The sequence below is a fragment of the Scomber scombrus genome, chromosome 19 (genome assembly GCF_963691925.1).
Source record: "Scomber scombrus chromosome 19, fScoSco1.1, whole genome shotgun sequence".
Taxonomy (NCBI): Eukaryota; Metazoa; Chordata; class Actinopteri; order Scombriformes; family Scombridae; genus Scomber; species Scomber scombrus.
In genome coordinates this window covers 8,160,306-8,176,960 of record NC_084988.1, presented here as the reverse complement: position 1 = coordinate 8,176,960, position 16,655 = coordinate 8,160,306, and the positions used below count along the sequence as shown (strand labels likewise).

At 42.8% G+C, this 16,655-nt stretch overlaps 1 protein-coding gene across 1 annotated transcript; it reads right to left on the bottom strand.

Annotated features, from left to right (window-relative positions):
- Window positions 1–1,179: 1,179 nt before the first annotated feature.
- Window positions 1,180–13,799, bottom strand: ttbk2a (tau tubulin kinase 2a). The gene is made up of 15 exons (XM_062440504.1): window positions 13,708–13,799; window positions 11,689–11,836; window positions 10,231–10,304; window positions 8,853–8,993; window positions 8,392–8,496; window positions 7,564–7,629; window positions 7,289–7,381; window positions 7,077–7,202; window positions 6,703–6,860; window positions 6,345–6,552; window positions 6,003–6,226; window positions 5,265–5,817; window positions 4,051–4,389; window positions 2,290–3,263; window positions 1,180–2,028 (listed from the first exon to the last, which is right to left on the bottom strand). The coding sequence occupies exons 1-15, from the start codon at window positions 13,774–13,776 to the stop codon at window positions 1,584–1,586; spliced, it is 3,723 nt and encodes a 1,240-aa protein (XP_062296488.1). The 5' UTR covers window positions 13,777–13,799; the 3' UTR covers window positions 1,180–1,583.
- Window positions 13,800–16,655: the final 2,856 nt, after the last annotated feature.

The following is a 16,655-nucleotide window of genomic DNA, read 5'->3' as shown; positions in this document are numbered from 1 at the left end:
GCTGGAGTTATTTTACAGTATCTTACAAGCAGAGGAGTGGGACGAGGTTGTGGAGGAGAGTTTCAGTGAGGAGTCCTGACTAAAATAAACTCAAGCAACACGCTGATTCCTTTGCCTTCTGCACAAACAAACTGTATGTCATTATATAAAAAGACATTCTCCGGTTGCAGGAGGAACAGAAAGAAAACAAAACATTCATCCGCAATGGAGGCATGGAACATCAATTTGGTATGAGAAATATATATGTACATATGGCCTCAATCTTCATTAACATTTGAATAATTGAGGTCTGAAATTCACATTTGTTCAAAGTTTTATCTGAAACACTGACCTGGTATATACACAGGACAGCTGAAGTGGGTTTAGCGAGAAATATTTCCTTTTTTCACTACAAATAATAGCTACTCTCTCATTTACTACTGCTCAAATTATGTTTGAATTACAAACATTTGTGTTGCTACCTTTACTACATAAAAGAATACTGGTGAAAAGGGTTGTCTTATAACCGCTGGCACAAGTCTGTTTTTGGCTCCTTATTTTCTAATTACAAACACACCAGAGTAAATCCTCAAGCTGCCCAAAGTGCCAAGGCACACGCTGAGACAAACGTCTGTGTCTGAACATTACTCATCAGTAATGTACCTTGTGTTGTTTAACCTTACTACTGCTACAACAACCACTACCGGAAACACGTGTTCCATTAATGCCTCTCAAAAGTAGTTTCACACTTCTGACCTGTAATTCCTTCATTCGGAGCGACAAATAGCTTCCCCTCTTAGCAACACAGTAGGCACAAAAAGGTGTGTGTCCTCACGCACTTTAAATGATTGATTGTATAAAGGGTCACTTTGGAGTAATCACTTCAATTAAACATTTCTAATGAATGTGAGAGACACAAAACAACACATCCACAATCAGACAGAAGAGGGTAGGAGTCGTTAAGCAACACTATGCATTAAAATAAATATCTCAATAAATACAACTGTACACACAGTCTGGCTTTATGCATTCACATATAGCATAAATTGAAATTATACCCTGCCGGCAATCTTCAAACGCAGAGGAGATAACTGAGTCAACCCCAGGCCAATATTTAATTAAGCTGTGATCAGCTATACTGATATTTCATCAGTATAATCCAAGTGCATTAATACTGGGGATAAATAAGCTACTATATATTGTGGTGCAGGATGGATCAAAGATAAATAAACAGGAAGCTGATTTATTTATGTGCCTACAGGCCCATCTATTGATTTATGTAATATTCCCTGCATTGGGAAAATCTGTTTAATTTTGCAGCTACACTATGCTATACATAAAAGGAGGACCCTGACATGTCAACATCCCTTGTCTGATACGTTATGGTAAAGCTAGGCACATAAATGACTGAAAAACCCTGTGTGCAATAGAAGGAGTGTTGAGAGCGGTGGGAAGCGGCAAGACATGTGTAAGGTACAGACTGACAGCAAAAAGGGAATTAACAATTTTGTTGTCTAATTATATTCAAACAGGAAGACTCAGGCTTTCTACACTGTTGTCTACTCTATCCTGATCAGTCTTCCCATCTTCTGCTGTGGCAGCGACTATCTGCTCAGCTTGCTCGAGCACTTGCCCTCCCGACTGCAGCCTTTTCCCCTGGACAGGTGGAGGGGGCTCGTGCGAGCCTGGCGGCTGCAGCAGGTATCCTGGTGGTAGGAGTAGTAGCGGCGGGGAGGAGGCGAGCCAGAGAAGCTGGGAGGCGAGCGGCTGCGGCCCAGGCAGCCCCCTCCCCCACCGCCACGGTGCTCATGGCGGGAGGGCGAGGAGCTGACGGAGCGCTGCAGCGAGGAGGAGCTGCGTGGGGAGGCGCTAGAGCTGCGGTGGTGGTGCGGAGAGCTGTTCAAGCTGCAGATGCCCATCCTGGAGCTGTGCTGAGTAGGGGAGCGGTGGTGAACTGGGGAGCCACGGGAACCATGCATCAGCTGAGCAAGGCATGTGAAGATGTCTGAGTCACTGGTGCTGCCAGTTCGGATGCGGTAACGCCTAAGCCTAAGTGGGTACAAAAAGCAGGGCAGGTTATGAATAAAAGCAAAGTCATATATTCCAAGGCAAGGAAAGGTAACTTATTTGCTTTTCTGAAAGCAAATAAGCTATTATTTCCCACATTAAACTATTCCCTAATCACAGGAACAAAGCAACAAGGTGAAACTTAAAAACATTTTTAAAATATATTTCTTCACTGTTTTACCATTCTCAATAAATGGTTTAAGAACAATAATTAAAGGAAGAAGGCATATCAAAACACTTTACCTGCCCTCCACTGTGGGGCGGCAAGGTGGTTTTCCAGGAGGCGGGCGTGGCAGAAATTGGGAAGCAAGCTGCTCAGCAGAAGAGGTTGGATGAACGGGACGAGGGATCCTGCTCTTGCGGGACAGGGGGCTAGAGGATGAGGAGAGGGAAGGAGCGTCGTCTCCCTGGCGGTCAGAACGCGAGCCCATAAGAGAGTCCTCATCCTGAGAGCGGTCTGAGGTGGAGGATAACGGATCCCTAGCTAAGGAGGCCACCACATGGCCACGCCTGTCAGAAAGGGATGGCGAGGCAGTGGGAGAGGGGACCGGGCCCTGATGGCTGGCTTTCTTCTGCAGTAGCTTCTCCTTGGCAGACCCTGGAGGAGGGAGCTCTAGCAGGCTGGAGGGCTCTAGCACGGGGATACGACTTTGCCTGCGGCTGGGGTCCTTACGGGGGACAGCAGGGGAGTAAAACGCAGGGGCCAGATACACTCTTCCATTCTCCTCCCCCCTTAGCTGAGGGTCTGTGACACAGGGAGTGGGGCCAGAATCATTCTCAGGATCTTTGAGCTTCGGAAAAGCTCCATTACTTAAATCACTGTGGCAATTAACAGGGGGTGATAGGTGGCCGTTGGCAAACACAGGACAGTGGGAGGAGCGAGGAGAGCGAGGAGAGCGAGGAGAGTGTGGAGAAGAAGGCGAGCGTGGAGAAGGTGAGTGTGGTGAACGGGGCGAGCATGGGGAAGACACACGGCTTGGCACAGGACTTTGAGCTTTGGTATGGCTGTCTCCATTGATCAGCGTCTCAGCCAAAGGGTCTGTAAGTGTCCCTGGATGGGTGGGCACACGGTCCTGGGGGGAACTGATGTCCGCTGTGTGCTCCTGGAACTGCTGAGCATCAGCTTCAGCTTCACTACGCCTCTCCATCAGGAGGCACTGTGGAGCACTGTCTGATCCTGACTGGGAGGACAGCCCAGAGGGACGCTGAGCTGTCAACTGGAGGGGAGGGGGAGGTGCAGACATGGGAGGGAACAAAAAGACATACTGGTGTTATTATAGTCATAAGCAACACTTCAAGTGGGAATAATATACTAATTGTCAAAGGCCTGTTGCTGATAGACTACAACATGTCGAGTTGTGCTGTAGTTCTGTAGCAAGAGCCAGATGCAGATGTGTGAAAAGAGAAGAATTTTATAATATGGGGTAATAAATGGTGATTAGTTTGGCAACAGCATGCAATACCATAGCTACCATTATCAGACCGAAACACACAAGTGCTATGGCAGTGTCAGTCAAGCTGTGAGTACTAAACCAGCAAGTAGGACAGGAAACGTTCACGCAACTTCGCAGGGGGCTTCAGCGAAGAGAGGGTGAGGAACAAATACAGGGAGAGAGAGAGAAAGAGAAAGATAGAGAGGACAAAGACGATCTGAAACAAAAGAGACCATGCAACCTGTAGTCATGACTCGACATTCCAAACACACATGCCACAATCAGACACACATCCCTATTCAGATCACAAGAACACATGTCCAGACACAAGGACACATTTGACCCATGCTCTGTCTGGCCTGCACAATGCCCTTCATGGTTTTTGGAGAGAGCTGCCTGACAACAACACAATAACCAAGCCAACTGAACAAAGAAGCCAAAACAAGCAACTTAAACAAAAAAGAAAGAAAAGAAAGAACAAAAATGTTGACAGCCTGTGTATTACTACTGATGTAAGCGGGAGGAAGATGAATGGAGGTTTGTTTTAACAGGATCGTGATGGGCTCATCACCTGCTGAAGCTGGGCACGGGTGATGCGTATGACTGAGGGAAACTTGGTGTTGGCAGCACCCGCCGGGATAGCCGGCAGTTTCCGGCGACTGGGTGAGCGGGTGCCGGGGGCAGGGTTTGGTGGTAGTGGTAGGGAGGCGTGGCAGGATGAGGCAGAGGATGGGCGTTCCTGTCGCTGCTGGTCAGCAGACTGGCTGCGCCTCAAGCCTGGCGGGTGGCGCAGGTGCAGCGGGTCCGACAAGGTGGTCAGGAGGGTGTGAGGGCTGGGGGAGCGCAGAGGGATGGGACTGGATGTCCGGGCCGCAACTTCCTCAGGCAGGGATGGAGGAGAGGTGGGAAACTAAGAGAGGGGAAGGAGAGAAGTGGGAGGTGGAAAAAGTAGGGGTTGTGAGTTTGGTGAGGGAGTGGGATGATGGAGGAAGTATGGTGGAAGTACTTTGAGGCAGGACAAGCAGGTTGCACCGGTGGGGAGTATGACATAGAGTTGTTTTGAATAGGTAAAGCCTTGGGAGGGATCAAAAATATGGTGTTGGGGATTGTTTTAGGCTAGGAAAGGCAGAGAGAGGTAGGTAGTGTATCGGAAGGCAGTGTACATTTTGAACTTGGAGGCAGTAGTTGTGGTTGTAGGAGTGAGGGGACAGTCAGCGCATTCCTCTTGTAGTGAAAAACGGCTCTACAGCTTGAGTGAAAACTGTTTATGTTGGACTCATGGGTTGAGCGGGATTTTGGACGTGGGCTGGTTAAAGGTTATGAATAGCAAAGGATCAAAAAAGTAATTTAAACTGAAAAAAACAAAGTATATTTTGGAAATAAATCATTTCTTTTGCAAAGAACATAAAAACAACCAAATATATTGAAGATGTCTGCAAATAAGATAAAATTATGCATGATATATAAGGCAAATCAAAGTACATTTCAAAGCCATAAGCTCTCTTCCCCCCATGCTGTGATCTGATAAAAGCTCTGCATTTGTGTCATATCGTTTTCTAACAAATATACACAAGCAAAGAAGCCAGCGAACATAAAGCAGTAACATTTAGCTTCACACTACAGCAAGATGCAGCTGGTGAAAATCTGATAGTTGTATGATATTACCATTGAAGTTCTATAGCTAGAACTCTGACTCTGTGCAGCTTTTTATCTCTGTAAAATGCTGACTACAGTCAGTATCATGTATGTCATGTTGTGAGATGGCCATCACATGAAAAGACTTACCTGAGTGAGCACTCCCTCAGCTAAAGCTTCAGCCGGACTGGTTGGAGTAACGGGGGGCAGAGCCCCTGCAGGACCCACACTAAGTTCCAACTTGTCCACTTTTGCACTTCCCTTAGAAGAAGCCAGGCTTTCTTGTCTGGCTTTGCCAGAGCAAGCACCTGGGCTGCCCTTTTCCCATCCAGGAGACTGTTCCCCTGGCTGAAGCACCTCCGGCTCCTCCTCATCCTCTTCTGAAGGGCTGGTGGTAACCTTGGCCCCTGGAGAGCCACTGGGACGCTCCACCATTACCCACTCCTTTGAGTCAATGTCCTGCCTCCCAGAGCTAATATTAAGGGCCACAAAGCCCCCACTGCTGGCTGCCCCGTCTCCATGCTCCAGAGATCCCGGGGATGCTGGTTTATGAGACCCAACACCAGACAGAAACTCCTCATCATAGTGCCAGACCCTATCAGGGCGCTCTCCAGTGGGAACAACCTGACCCTGAGTTACTGGGATGATTGAAGCCCCGTCAGCCTTCTCCTGCTGCTGGGCGCCAGGCTGCTGCTTCGCTGAGCTGAACAGACACAAGACAGGTGCAAACAATCAAGTCTCTACTCTATCCTGAGGAAAATTCAAAATGTTTAAAGAAATTGATGATAAAATAATTAGTAAAAGTAAAGTAATTAAGTAGTTTTTATTCTAAAACTAGTTAAGTTGCAGAGCACATGATGATCATGATGGGCCATTTGATAGACCTACCAGGCCTCCATGAAGCGTTCTGGACTGGGCTTGGACTCCAGGCCGAGCCTCCTCTCTAGCTCAAAGCTGTGAATGTTGCGGAGCTTCCTCAGCAAGGGACCGTCACGGTCTGAAGCCACCACATCAGACTGCAATTTGACTGGGGAACCCAGGCTTGGTCCAGCATAGGGGCTTTGGTGACCTTGGTTGCCCTGGTTGTTGCTGTGCTCCTCCTCCGTCGTCGCCTGTGAGAACCAGTCAGTTCGTTTTCAAAAGCGAAATTTCAAACTGGGTATCAATTGTTGTGCCACTCTCATATTACGTGTACAGAAACTATACTTAGCGTGTTCATATGTAGCCTACCTTCCAGACTCCTGTCCTGATGCGGTTACGGTTGCGGTCCAGCTCCTCCCAGACATCAGCCTCTTGGTTGCGGTGCGGATGCATGGGAGAGCCCATCATGCGATCGGGAGCAGGGTTGTTCTCAACGTCACTGAGCTGCTCGTCCTGCAGAACCTCATCTGTGTTCTCTCTCATTAAGTCACCAGGGATCAAGGAGGCATTCGCCATACTGGGACAACAAAAGGTACACATTCATTTGATGGTAAAAAAAAGAGCTTAGAATTTCAACTACAGCATCTAGTATGTTGTCTAGTCATCTATATGTGAGCTTTAAAAACACATGAAATAACTCAGGTAAAGGTGCAGTAATCAAACATACCCCATGTGTGCTGGGGTGAGGCGGGTGTGATGCTGGGGGGTTGTGGCACTAGCGCTGATCGTCAGGGTGCCATCTGTGCCGGTCCGCTCCCAGTCATAAGGGTCATTCTCCACTACGTTATAGGTTTTCATGCTATTGTCAAACACTGACATCAGCAGCTGTAAAGAACACAAAAATAAATAATTAACCTTTTTTGTGATTTATTATTCAGTAAGATTCAGAGTAGACGAAACATGTTTGCATCAACTTGAACACACCTTTCTAGATCATGCACTCCACACTTTAATTCAGAAGTATGACACTATTTTATCACATTCATTTGTAATCAGACCATCTAGTTCTGTTATTAAACCCAAATCAGACCCCTGGCTCACCTGGTAGTCAGGCTTGGTGAAGTAGTCAAGAGTGGATATGTGTTCCAAGAACACACCAAACTCTGCTGGCAAGTGTTTGAGCATCAAACGGTGGTCGTAAGTGTCCTTCAGCTTCCCCACATGTTCCTGACAATAAACACACACACAAAACTATTATTTCTCGTCACTTACAGTTTAGATTCTAGGAAGAACAATTTATAGATTGCCCTTACTTTATCCTTGATCTTCCTCCAAGGCAACTGACCAACCAGAAACTCCACCAGCATGTAGAAGAGGGACCATAGATCATCATGACGACCCATCTCCTGTAGAGTTACGCCAGGGTTGAATTTATATTTAACAATAACATTTGATAGACAGGAGACTGTGGTGATAAATCATGACAAAATAGTGTTGTTGAAAGTTGAGTCTAGCACATGAATAGACATGTGTAGGGCAGCATCACTTATTACACAAGAGCTGTGGCACAGGGTAGATAGATACTGACCTTATTCTTGTGTGCATTGACAGATGCATATCGGACCGTTCCCCTGAACCCTGCCACTGGACGGGGCTGACAAACAAAGACAGATGCAGACATTAAACACAAACATAGATGTAATCTAACATGTTTTATGGTTCAATAAAAACAACATCTGAAATATTCTGCAAAATTCATAGTTTTTCAGCCAAAAACAGAAAAGATGAAAATAAATAACATTTTTAAAAATAGATTTTCTATCTAACTTCTTAACCTAATCCTTAATAAGCATCTCTGACATGATTTTATCACATTAAATATGGATTAATTTATTTTTTATGGTCACTTTGGAGCAAAGCAAAACAAGCTGTATACACAACTTTGACATATCCACTAGATGTGGAACAACATTAACATTCATTTGGAGTCACGTTTCTAGACACCTGATTTATGTCAGTTCATTACTTTTAGCTCTGTTTTGGTCTCCACCCAATTCTGAGGCAAATTTCTGACTTTTTAGTCAGTGAATGCTCCACTATTTTCACCAGCTAGTTGCTACCAAATGAGTTAAAGTATTTCATTTGGTGCTGGGCCGTGTGAAGTGGCTTCTGGAAAAAAATGCTGACAAGAGCAGAAAGAGTAAACCAAAACAGTAAAGCTGAAGGCTGTAAAACCAAAACAATGAGCTGAGACACACTTAAAAATGCTTGGGAGAACAGAAGAGTGAAGGGATAATCCTCAGAGGTTTTGTTACTACCAGTGACACCTTTATATTGCAGATGACACAGAATAAAAATATTGATAAATGCAGCTTGAAACTCAGTATATACTCAGTAAGAAAATGGGGGCACTCACAGGTCGGACCTCCTGGCATGAGTTGGTGAACTGTCGAGCTAAACCAAAGTCCAGCATGTAGCAGGTTCGGCAGGTGCTGGGGAAGCGACCCATGGCAAAATTGGACTGAAGGAGAGACAGAAGGTTGGTAATGGAGCAATTGCTCAAAAATGATACAATCAGTTAGGTGTAAATGTATATTATCCCCATGTGTTGCTAGGGTTGAATATCATCTCATACATCAGCTTAAAAGACAGAGGATATTAACATTAAAACACATTTCAGGTATTTGGCCAACACTCATATTGAGCCAACATTGCAAATGCAACAGTCAACAGTCAAAAAGCAAAATTCCTGAATCAGCAACAACACTAGCGGCCAATAACAAAAATGCCATTAACTCAATTGAAATGAAATATGTGTCAGGTAATCAAATATGAGCCCCAAATATCTCCTGCTGCACTCAGCTCCCTGTGACTCACCGGTTTGATGTCACGGTGCAGGAAGCCGACTGAGTGGATGCTCTCTATGGCTTCCAGGATCTGGCGCCCCAGACGCAGGGTGGTGCTGATGGTGAAGGTTCCCCGGGTCATACTCCTCCTCAGGTCTGCCAGATTACGACCCTGAAAGAGCAAATATGCAAGATCACTTAGCTACGAGTGGAAACTGACAAAAGTTCCTCCTTGGCAGCAACACATAGTGACTGGAAAATATTTATTCAAATAAAAAATAAAGTCACCAATGAATAATCACACTGACTGAAATGTTTGACAGTGGTGACAGACAAATATGTCGAATGGACAGAAAACAAGCCGACAGTGAGGAAAAACACAAATTCAGCTACACCATTCATCTATAATTAAACACATGGTGAGGTCAGGAGTCAAAGCAGTGCACGGAAATGTTGCATTCCTGTGGGTTTGGCTGTATATCACAACCAGACCACACTTTTCCAAACTATCATTCATCGTCTGATTCAATGAATGTATTTGTGAATTTGTGATGATGATTTTTGCTATCACAGCTTCGTGTTCTGGATGCAATAATTGAAACTAATTTGACACCTCTGTAGTTCACAGTAGGCGACACAGTATGTGGACAGCCTGCAGTGGTGCTGCCTGAATCACTACACTGAGAGTATTGTAGCTATAAATACTTTCTGTTGCTTGGTGTTCTGCTGTACAGTCTGGTTCATATATGGAGACTAGCTAGTGTGAGCCAGGTCAAATACGTAGTGTTTATTAACCCATACAGCTGGATTAATGCAGTGTATGTATTCTAGCAGCTACATTATTCACATACAGCAGAATCACTTTAATCTGTTGATTAAAAAAACACATATTTGTCCATAAAATATCTATATTTCATAGCCTTAAGTGTACAAACCCAAACATATTCAAATTCCAATCATATAAAACTGAGAAAAGAAGGAAATCGTCATGATAGAAGCTGGTATTAAAAAATGTTGTCATTCCTTCTTCTTCTTAAACAGTTAATACATTCTCAAAACTGCAGACAATTAATCATCTGTCAATTTGATATTGTTGGATAATCGACTAATTGTTTGTGCTCTAGTTTGATATGTCACACTAGGCTTGAAAAAACAGCTTAAAATGAGTGCTTGTGGAGCGCCTTGGCATTGGTTACAGCACATGCCATATAATGGCAGCATCCCTGATTCGATTCTGGCAAGGGATCTTTGCTGCAAGTCATTCCTCTCCCTCTCTCCCTATTTCCTGTCGGCCTCTATGCCATCTATTGTGAAATGAAGGCAAAAATGCAGAAAAATAAATCTTCAAAAAAAGAAAGAAAGAGTGCTTGTGATGTGTTTGGTGCCTGAAGCCCATGATGAAGACCAACCTGAAGCTCCATCACCACGTAGTTAAAGCGGTCGTTGCGGCCACATCCCACAAAGCGACACACATGGTCCTTACCTAATAAAATACAGGAAGAAAAGAGAATTTCAGAATAGCTTCAGGGGAAAAGATGAGGTCACTTCACAGTTGCTTGACATCAGCGTCATAATTTCATTGTAAGATGCAGCATGCTGTGTGAATCATAATGATGTGCCCATATTTCAGTTCGGTACAGCTCCCATCACCAGCTTCCCTGTATGACCAGAATTTATAGGTTATAGCGTACAACACTGGGTCCACATGTGCATGAATACTTTGTGTGTTTATGCTTGTGTGTGTGTGTGTGAATGAGTCTATGTGCTCTGGTCTCAAAGGACATTGCTGCACTGGCAGCTTGACTGCGACCACACCCCAAAGCCCTTCAGTACACAGTGCATGCAAATAGTTACACTAACAAAAACCCCATGTTGAAACACTACTTTTTTTTAAAAATTGCCTATTTTTACCAAATTCTTATCTAAGGGCACAATGAACGAAAATAATCTAATAAAAGAATCCAAAAGAAAAACACATCAAGCTATTATTAGCCTGATATGACCCATTAGTGTCCTTACACATGTGTGGGTCGATGTTTACTCTTTGTAAATGGGTGGGTCAGCAATGTTTGGGGGGCTGGAGTTCAGCCTGTCTCAGGTTACATTATGGTTCCCTCAGGAAGCAAAAGAACCGTGATGCCCCAGGCCGCAGCCATTAGACAGAAAACATGATCCCAGCCAATTGATTTTCCTCTCAGAGTGGGGAGAAAAGAAAAAAGGGGACGGTGGTTAAAAGGCATGAAGGAAAAGGGGAGGGAAGAGACAGGGGTAAAGAAAGAGAGAAAGGGGTAAAACTATATGTCTGCCTGAAAGAGTTTACATGTGAGAAGTTGGGAGAGTGCAGGTATTCATAGGTATACTTCCTCTTGCACGAGTACTTTGACACCTCTTTTAATGCCATCAGAAGCTTTTACATTCAAACTTTAGGCAGGAAAACAAGAATGAAGCTCAGATAAGTGTATGTATTTATATTTTGTGCTTCCTGAATGATAGTGAGCATTGCATCACAAAGACTGAAACAAACTCATATGAACCCTTGGTCAAATTGTGCTTTCACATGAGTCAGATGATCTATATCTGGTCTCAGAGGGAGAGTTAATTCCACCCTGCTGTCGTTGCACACAGGCTATCCATGCGCTTTCTACTGGCATGACATTTCCTGGATTGGTCTGCTTCCTCCCCTATTTTTGTCCTTGTCATTTAGGAAAAATTACTGAAAGAACATGTTTCAATTCTCTGACGCACTTTTTTTCTGCCAAGAATACGCACAATACCCACTTCTGGGTCAACTCAATAGGTCACCCTGACAATGAGGATCAATCAATTGCAGAAATGTAACTGAATCTACTGAATCCATTTCGACTCACCCTGGAGCTTCTTCAGCACAGCGACTTCCATCTTGAGCACCTGCTTCGGCTGCTGGGCCGACTCCACCTTCAGCGCCACGCTGACCCGTGTCAGCAGGTCCAACGCCTCGTAGATCTCCCCAAACCCCCCACCCCCGATCTTCTTCGACTGGAGGAAGAGCATGAAACACTGCATAAGAACTTCAAAAGAGAGTACAACATGTTCAGACTGTATGTAAGATGTAGATGAAATGTTGGATGACTGAGAGGAATTTCTTTGCCCCCAAGCTAACGGAGGTCAGGGTGAGCAACAGGCCAGCCTCCTTGGAGTGAGGACTCAGCACCTTGCTCAAAGACACTTCAGCAGGAGAGCATATCTTTCTGTGATTAGGCTTGGTTTGTGTTTCTGCCTGCTGAGGTATTAAGTATTTCTATTTTCTCTCCTCTAGCTTTATAATAAGGCATAAGTGACGTCTTATTAGCAAAATTAATATAAAATCTGATTTTCCTCCATGAGGATATCACTGTCACCATGGCGATGTGGGCAAGAAAGGGTAAATACAAATTAAAACCATGTGCTTCCAAGTAATTTTAGTGTGACTGTGTATGCATGCACTGGAAAACTCATTTTCACAGACTGCTCTAAAAAGTTACATGAATATGAACATGTAAAATAATTTGATAGAAAAATGCATTGATTTAATAGATTTTCATCTTTTCAGTCACTAATCCATAATATACACATAATCCAGGTAAAATGAAAGCCAAAGGGCACAACTTAACTGAAAAACCTTACAAAATCAGCTGGCTGTCTAGAGTGTAATAGATCAATGTGATGCAAAAGAATAAAAGTATCAAGCTGCAAACTTACTAACAAAACAGCTTTAATAAATGACAAGAAGTCTTAAGTTGGTCCAGAGATGAGTTTTCTGGTGCACAGGAAGCCCTTTCTTCCTCTTCTTCATCTTTTTAAACAGTCAATTTGGTTTTTTTTTTAGCTCCCACAAGAGGGGTTAGGGCGGTAAGTGGTTAAAGAGCTTGTGCATTAGGGAAACAATCGATAAAAGATCTTGTAGGCGCTGGTTGAAAATGCAACACATGTTGAATAATGAAAAAGACTACTGCAATAAGCCAAATTAATTTATTATCTCTTTATTGTTCATACAGATAGTTCAAATGAGAAGCTCCAAATTGATTGTTTCCCTTGTGACATAATGGAAGAGATACATAGGACATTAATGGATATGGGCAATGTGGGCATTCAACTGTATTAACATCTCAATTTATACAATAGTTATTTTGCTATAGGTTTATTTATAAAACCTTCTTCTGTTGTTACCTGACAGGAATGAACGTAACTAGATAATTAGCTCACTTGTGAATACTTCCAGCACTTCTCAGCTCACTCTTCTCTTTATTTTGATCTCTCATATTTCCCTTTAACAGATCCTCCTATTCTCTCTCATCTCTCAACGCTAGTAGAGCTTTAAGTTCCCCCTAAGCTCCCACGTGTCCTTCACTGTCCTTAATGCACACATGCACACACACACACACACACACACACACACACACACACACACACACACAGTCTTGTGTCGCATTCAGAGCTAAAATCGTGGGATAAGCTGCAGCATTCTTACGTAACTCATTTCCTTAGAAGAGAGGAAGTGGTGCCACGCTGCCAGTTAGGAATAACAGCCTCACATGGCACCCGGGCTGGCACAGCAGCGAGAGAAATGGGCCCTCAGGGAACACTGCTGCTGCCTATAGCACACTGCACTGCCACAAATAGCTATACAGGCTATTTTTGGATCTCACATACTGCAGCAGCACTATCTGTACAGAGAGACATGACCCCAAACTGTCCAAGCCACAGGTGAGAGACTTTAGAAGTAAGGGAAAGGACTCATAGGCAGGAAAAAAAACACTGTTTGATGAACAAAGAGTTGCTGTTTGTGGGACAGAGTGCGAGCTAGAGACAGGCGGTGACAGGGCTCCACAAACACACTGCCTATTGTCGCTGAATAACGTGTTACTTACCACTTTCCATCGCTCCTTGACCAGGGCGAGCACACTTAGGATGTCAGCTTGCTCCGCTCCCCCGCTCATACCGTCTGAAGACCGGGACCACTGTCCTCACTGCTTCTCCCTCAACCAGCAGCCTCAAACTGGGCCGGGCATTTGGGGCCTGATGGAGAACCCTACGGAAGTCCAAGAGAGACACAAAGCTGTTAGATGCTGATGAATAAATACAAAGCAAATAAGCTGAAATCTGGTTATTTAGTCTTATCTGCACTTCTTAAGTTGCTGTTCTCTGATAGTAAACAAGGAGCTTTGGTATTTTTGGATATACTACAAGCCATGTGAAAGTCTGAAAGTCTCCCCAGTTGAGAGACAAAGTTAAGCCCCTGGCTTAATGTCTGAGGCTTTCTGATACTTGACCATTGCTGCAGCTGCCACACCTGCTGCCAGCAGCTGCCTTTCTAGACAAACTCACCCCACCAACTCTCAAAGCAAACATCTTGCATCTTAAATTACAAAAAGCTTCATCTTGGTATCATTTTTCCCAGCCATTTGTCTTTTGTGCATGACAGCAAAGGAGCAGAACTGGTAAATAAAGGACTGAGTCCTATCAGATATACCACGGCTGTTGAATATGCCTAATTTTGCACGGATTTTCAGAATTGCTGCGTAATATGATGGACAAGCTATCATATCATAAAGCATTTTTGAGTATACATGAATATAAATAAACTCATATTCATTACTTTGAACAGAATCCAACATTAAAAGTCATTTGCTCTTTTGCTTCGGATTCTTTAGCTTTTAATTCTCAATTTGAGGTAACAGAAATACACGTATGAATGACTCTACATACTCACAATATGACTCTTAAGAGATGCTGGATAGTAATACTGGATTTTTGTCCACTCTCAAGTCAAATTCACAGATGTAAATGGTTATTAGTCAGTTACACTAATGATCTGCCACTAGTTCCTGGCGCACAACTTGACAAATACTGTCCTGGACCCTTAAATGTATGTTAAAGGTTTAAGCCTTTAATAAGAGGCATAACAAACCGCTTTATTAATGTTAATAAATCATTTACCAGTGCTTTATTGATCTGTTATAAGCCATTACAGCTTCATTTAGCATTAGTAAATTATGTATAAACCATTAATAAAGCCATGAGTTTATAAAGAGAGCCTTATTAGAAAGTGGTACTGATTAATGCACTAAATGTTACCTGATTTATATTGTTTGATGTACTGTTGTTACGTTATATGTGCCTTGTAAGGTGTCCTTGAGTGCTTTGAAAGGCGCCTTTAAATAGAATGCATTATTATTAATGTATTGCCATGTAGCTCAAGCTCACTTTACATGAAAAGCAAGCTTTCTCTCCAACAAGGTTGAAATGGAGTTCCCCCTGGAAAAGTTGTGTCTATACTACTCTATTATACAACATCCGTGTCACAGATAAGCATTCCTCCGGAGAGCACACGCTGGCGACTTCCTTCAGTCTGGCTTCAAACACACAAAACAAGCCCAGCAAACTCGACTTCGATTCATCATTCTGCACACGGCGCATGCAGGCATCTACAGTTATGCAACAAGCCTTCAAAACACTATTTGGTTACAGGGCATGATCCTGACATCAAGGAGACAATCAATCCCATCATGCACTAGGATGAGGTTGGGAGGATGGAAGAGGGCAAAGCGTGGTTAGACTTGACAACGAGTGAAATGATGACTATGAAATGTGACCCAGTGTTAAAGGCTTCAGGAGCAAGGTGGCCTCGGTGCTGCCGAACAGATGACACAACCGGACGAGACGTCTCAGGATAATAAATTTCTCCTTAAGACATAATATTACTGTAATATCTTTGGAACTGTGTTACTTTTGTGTCTCGTTACTGTTTATTACCACTGCCTATCATGTGTTTTTTTTGGGCCTGGTTCTTACAGGTATATATGAATTGTGAGAAAATAGGGGGAATACAAGTTTAATTGAATCAAACTTCCAATCACCTCTTAGTATAGTCATACTGGCCAAAACTTTACTAAACTCTACAAAAGCCTCTATAACACTTAAAGTCTCCCTATTTAGCATTTATAAGCAGTTTATAGACAGTTAATAAATACTATAATGCAGTTGTTGGCAGATATAAGTCTTCATTAATGTATTCGTCAACAATTAGATAATGAATGACGGTATAGTGAAACACAGTTGTAATAATTATGAATTATGTCTTCATAGAAGAAGTTGTGCAATCATTTCAAATGTCCCTGCATCCGCTTACAAGTGTGTTATAAACCAATTATTATGGCCAGGCAAAATATCTATATTATATTGAGATGAATCTGGATATCGTCTTAGATTTTAGATATCATAATATTGTGACTAGGCATAAGTGTTTCATCCATATTGCTGATGATTATTTATCAAAAATCTAATTGTGTAAATATTTTGTGAAAGCACCAATGCTCATCCCTATAATATTGTTGCAATATCAATATTGAAGTATTTGGTCAAAAATATTGTGATACTTAATTTTGTCCATATCGCGCATTCCAACCAATTATTACATTTTTACATAGTGCTTATAAACGCTTTGTAAAAGGACTTAAATTGTAGTGGCAGAAGAAGTATTCAGATCCTTTACATACAAGTATCAGTAGCAAATCCAAACTCTAACCATACTTAATTACAAGTAAAAGTCCTACATATAATCTTAAGTGCAAAAAAGTATTATTAGCTAAATGTACTTAAGGTATGAAAGGTAAAAGCACACATTATGCACTAAAATGAGCCCTGTGAGTGTCATATTTTATAATACTTGATTATTATTACTGATACAATACTAAGTAAGCAGTATTTTAATGTTGTAGCTATATGGTTGAGGTTTAATCCGTAAAACAATGCGACACATATTAAAAGATCGTCATAGGTTTAGTACGATATGTAAAGTTAATTCTTAATCTACAAA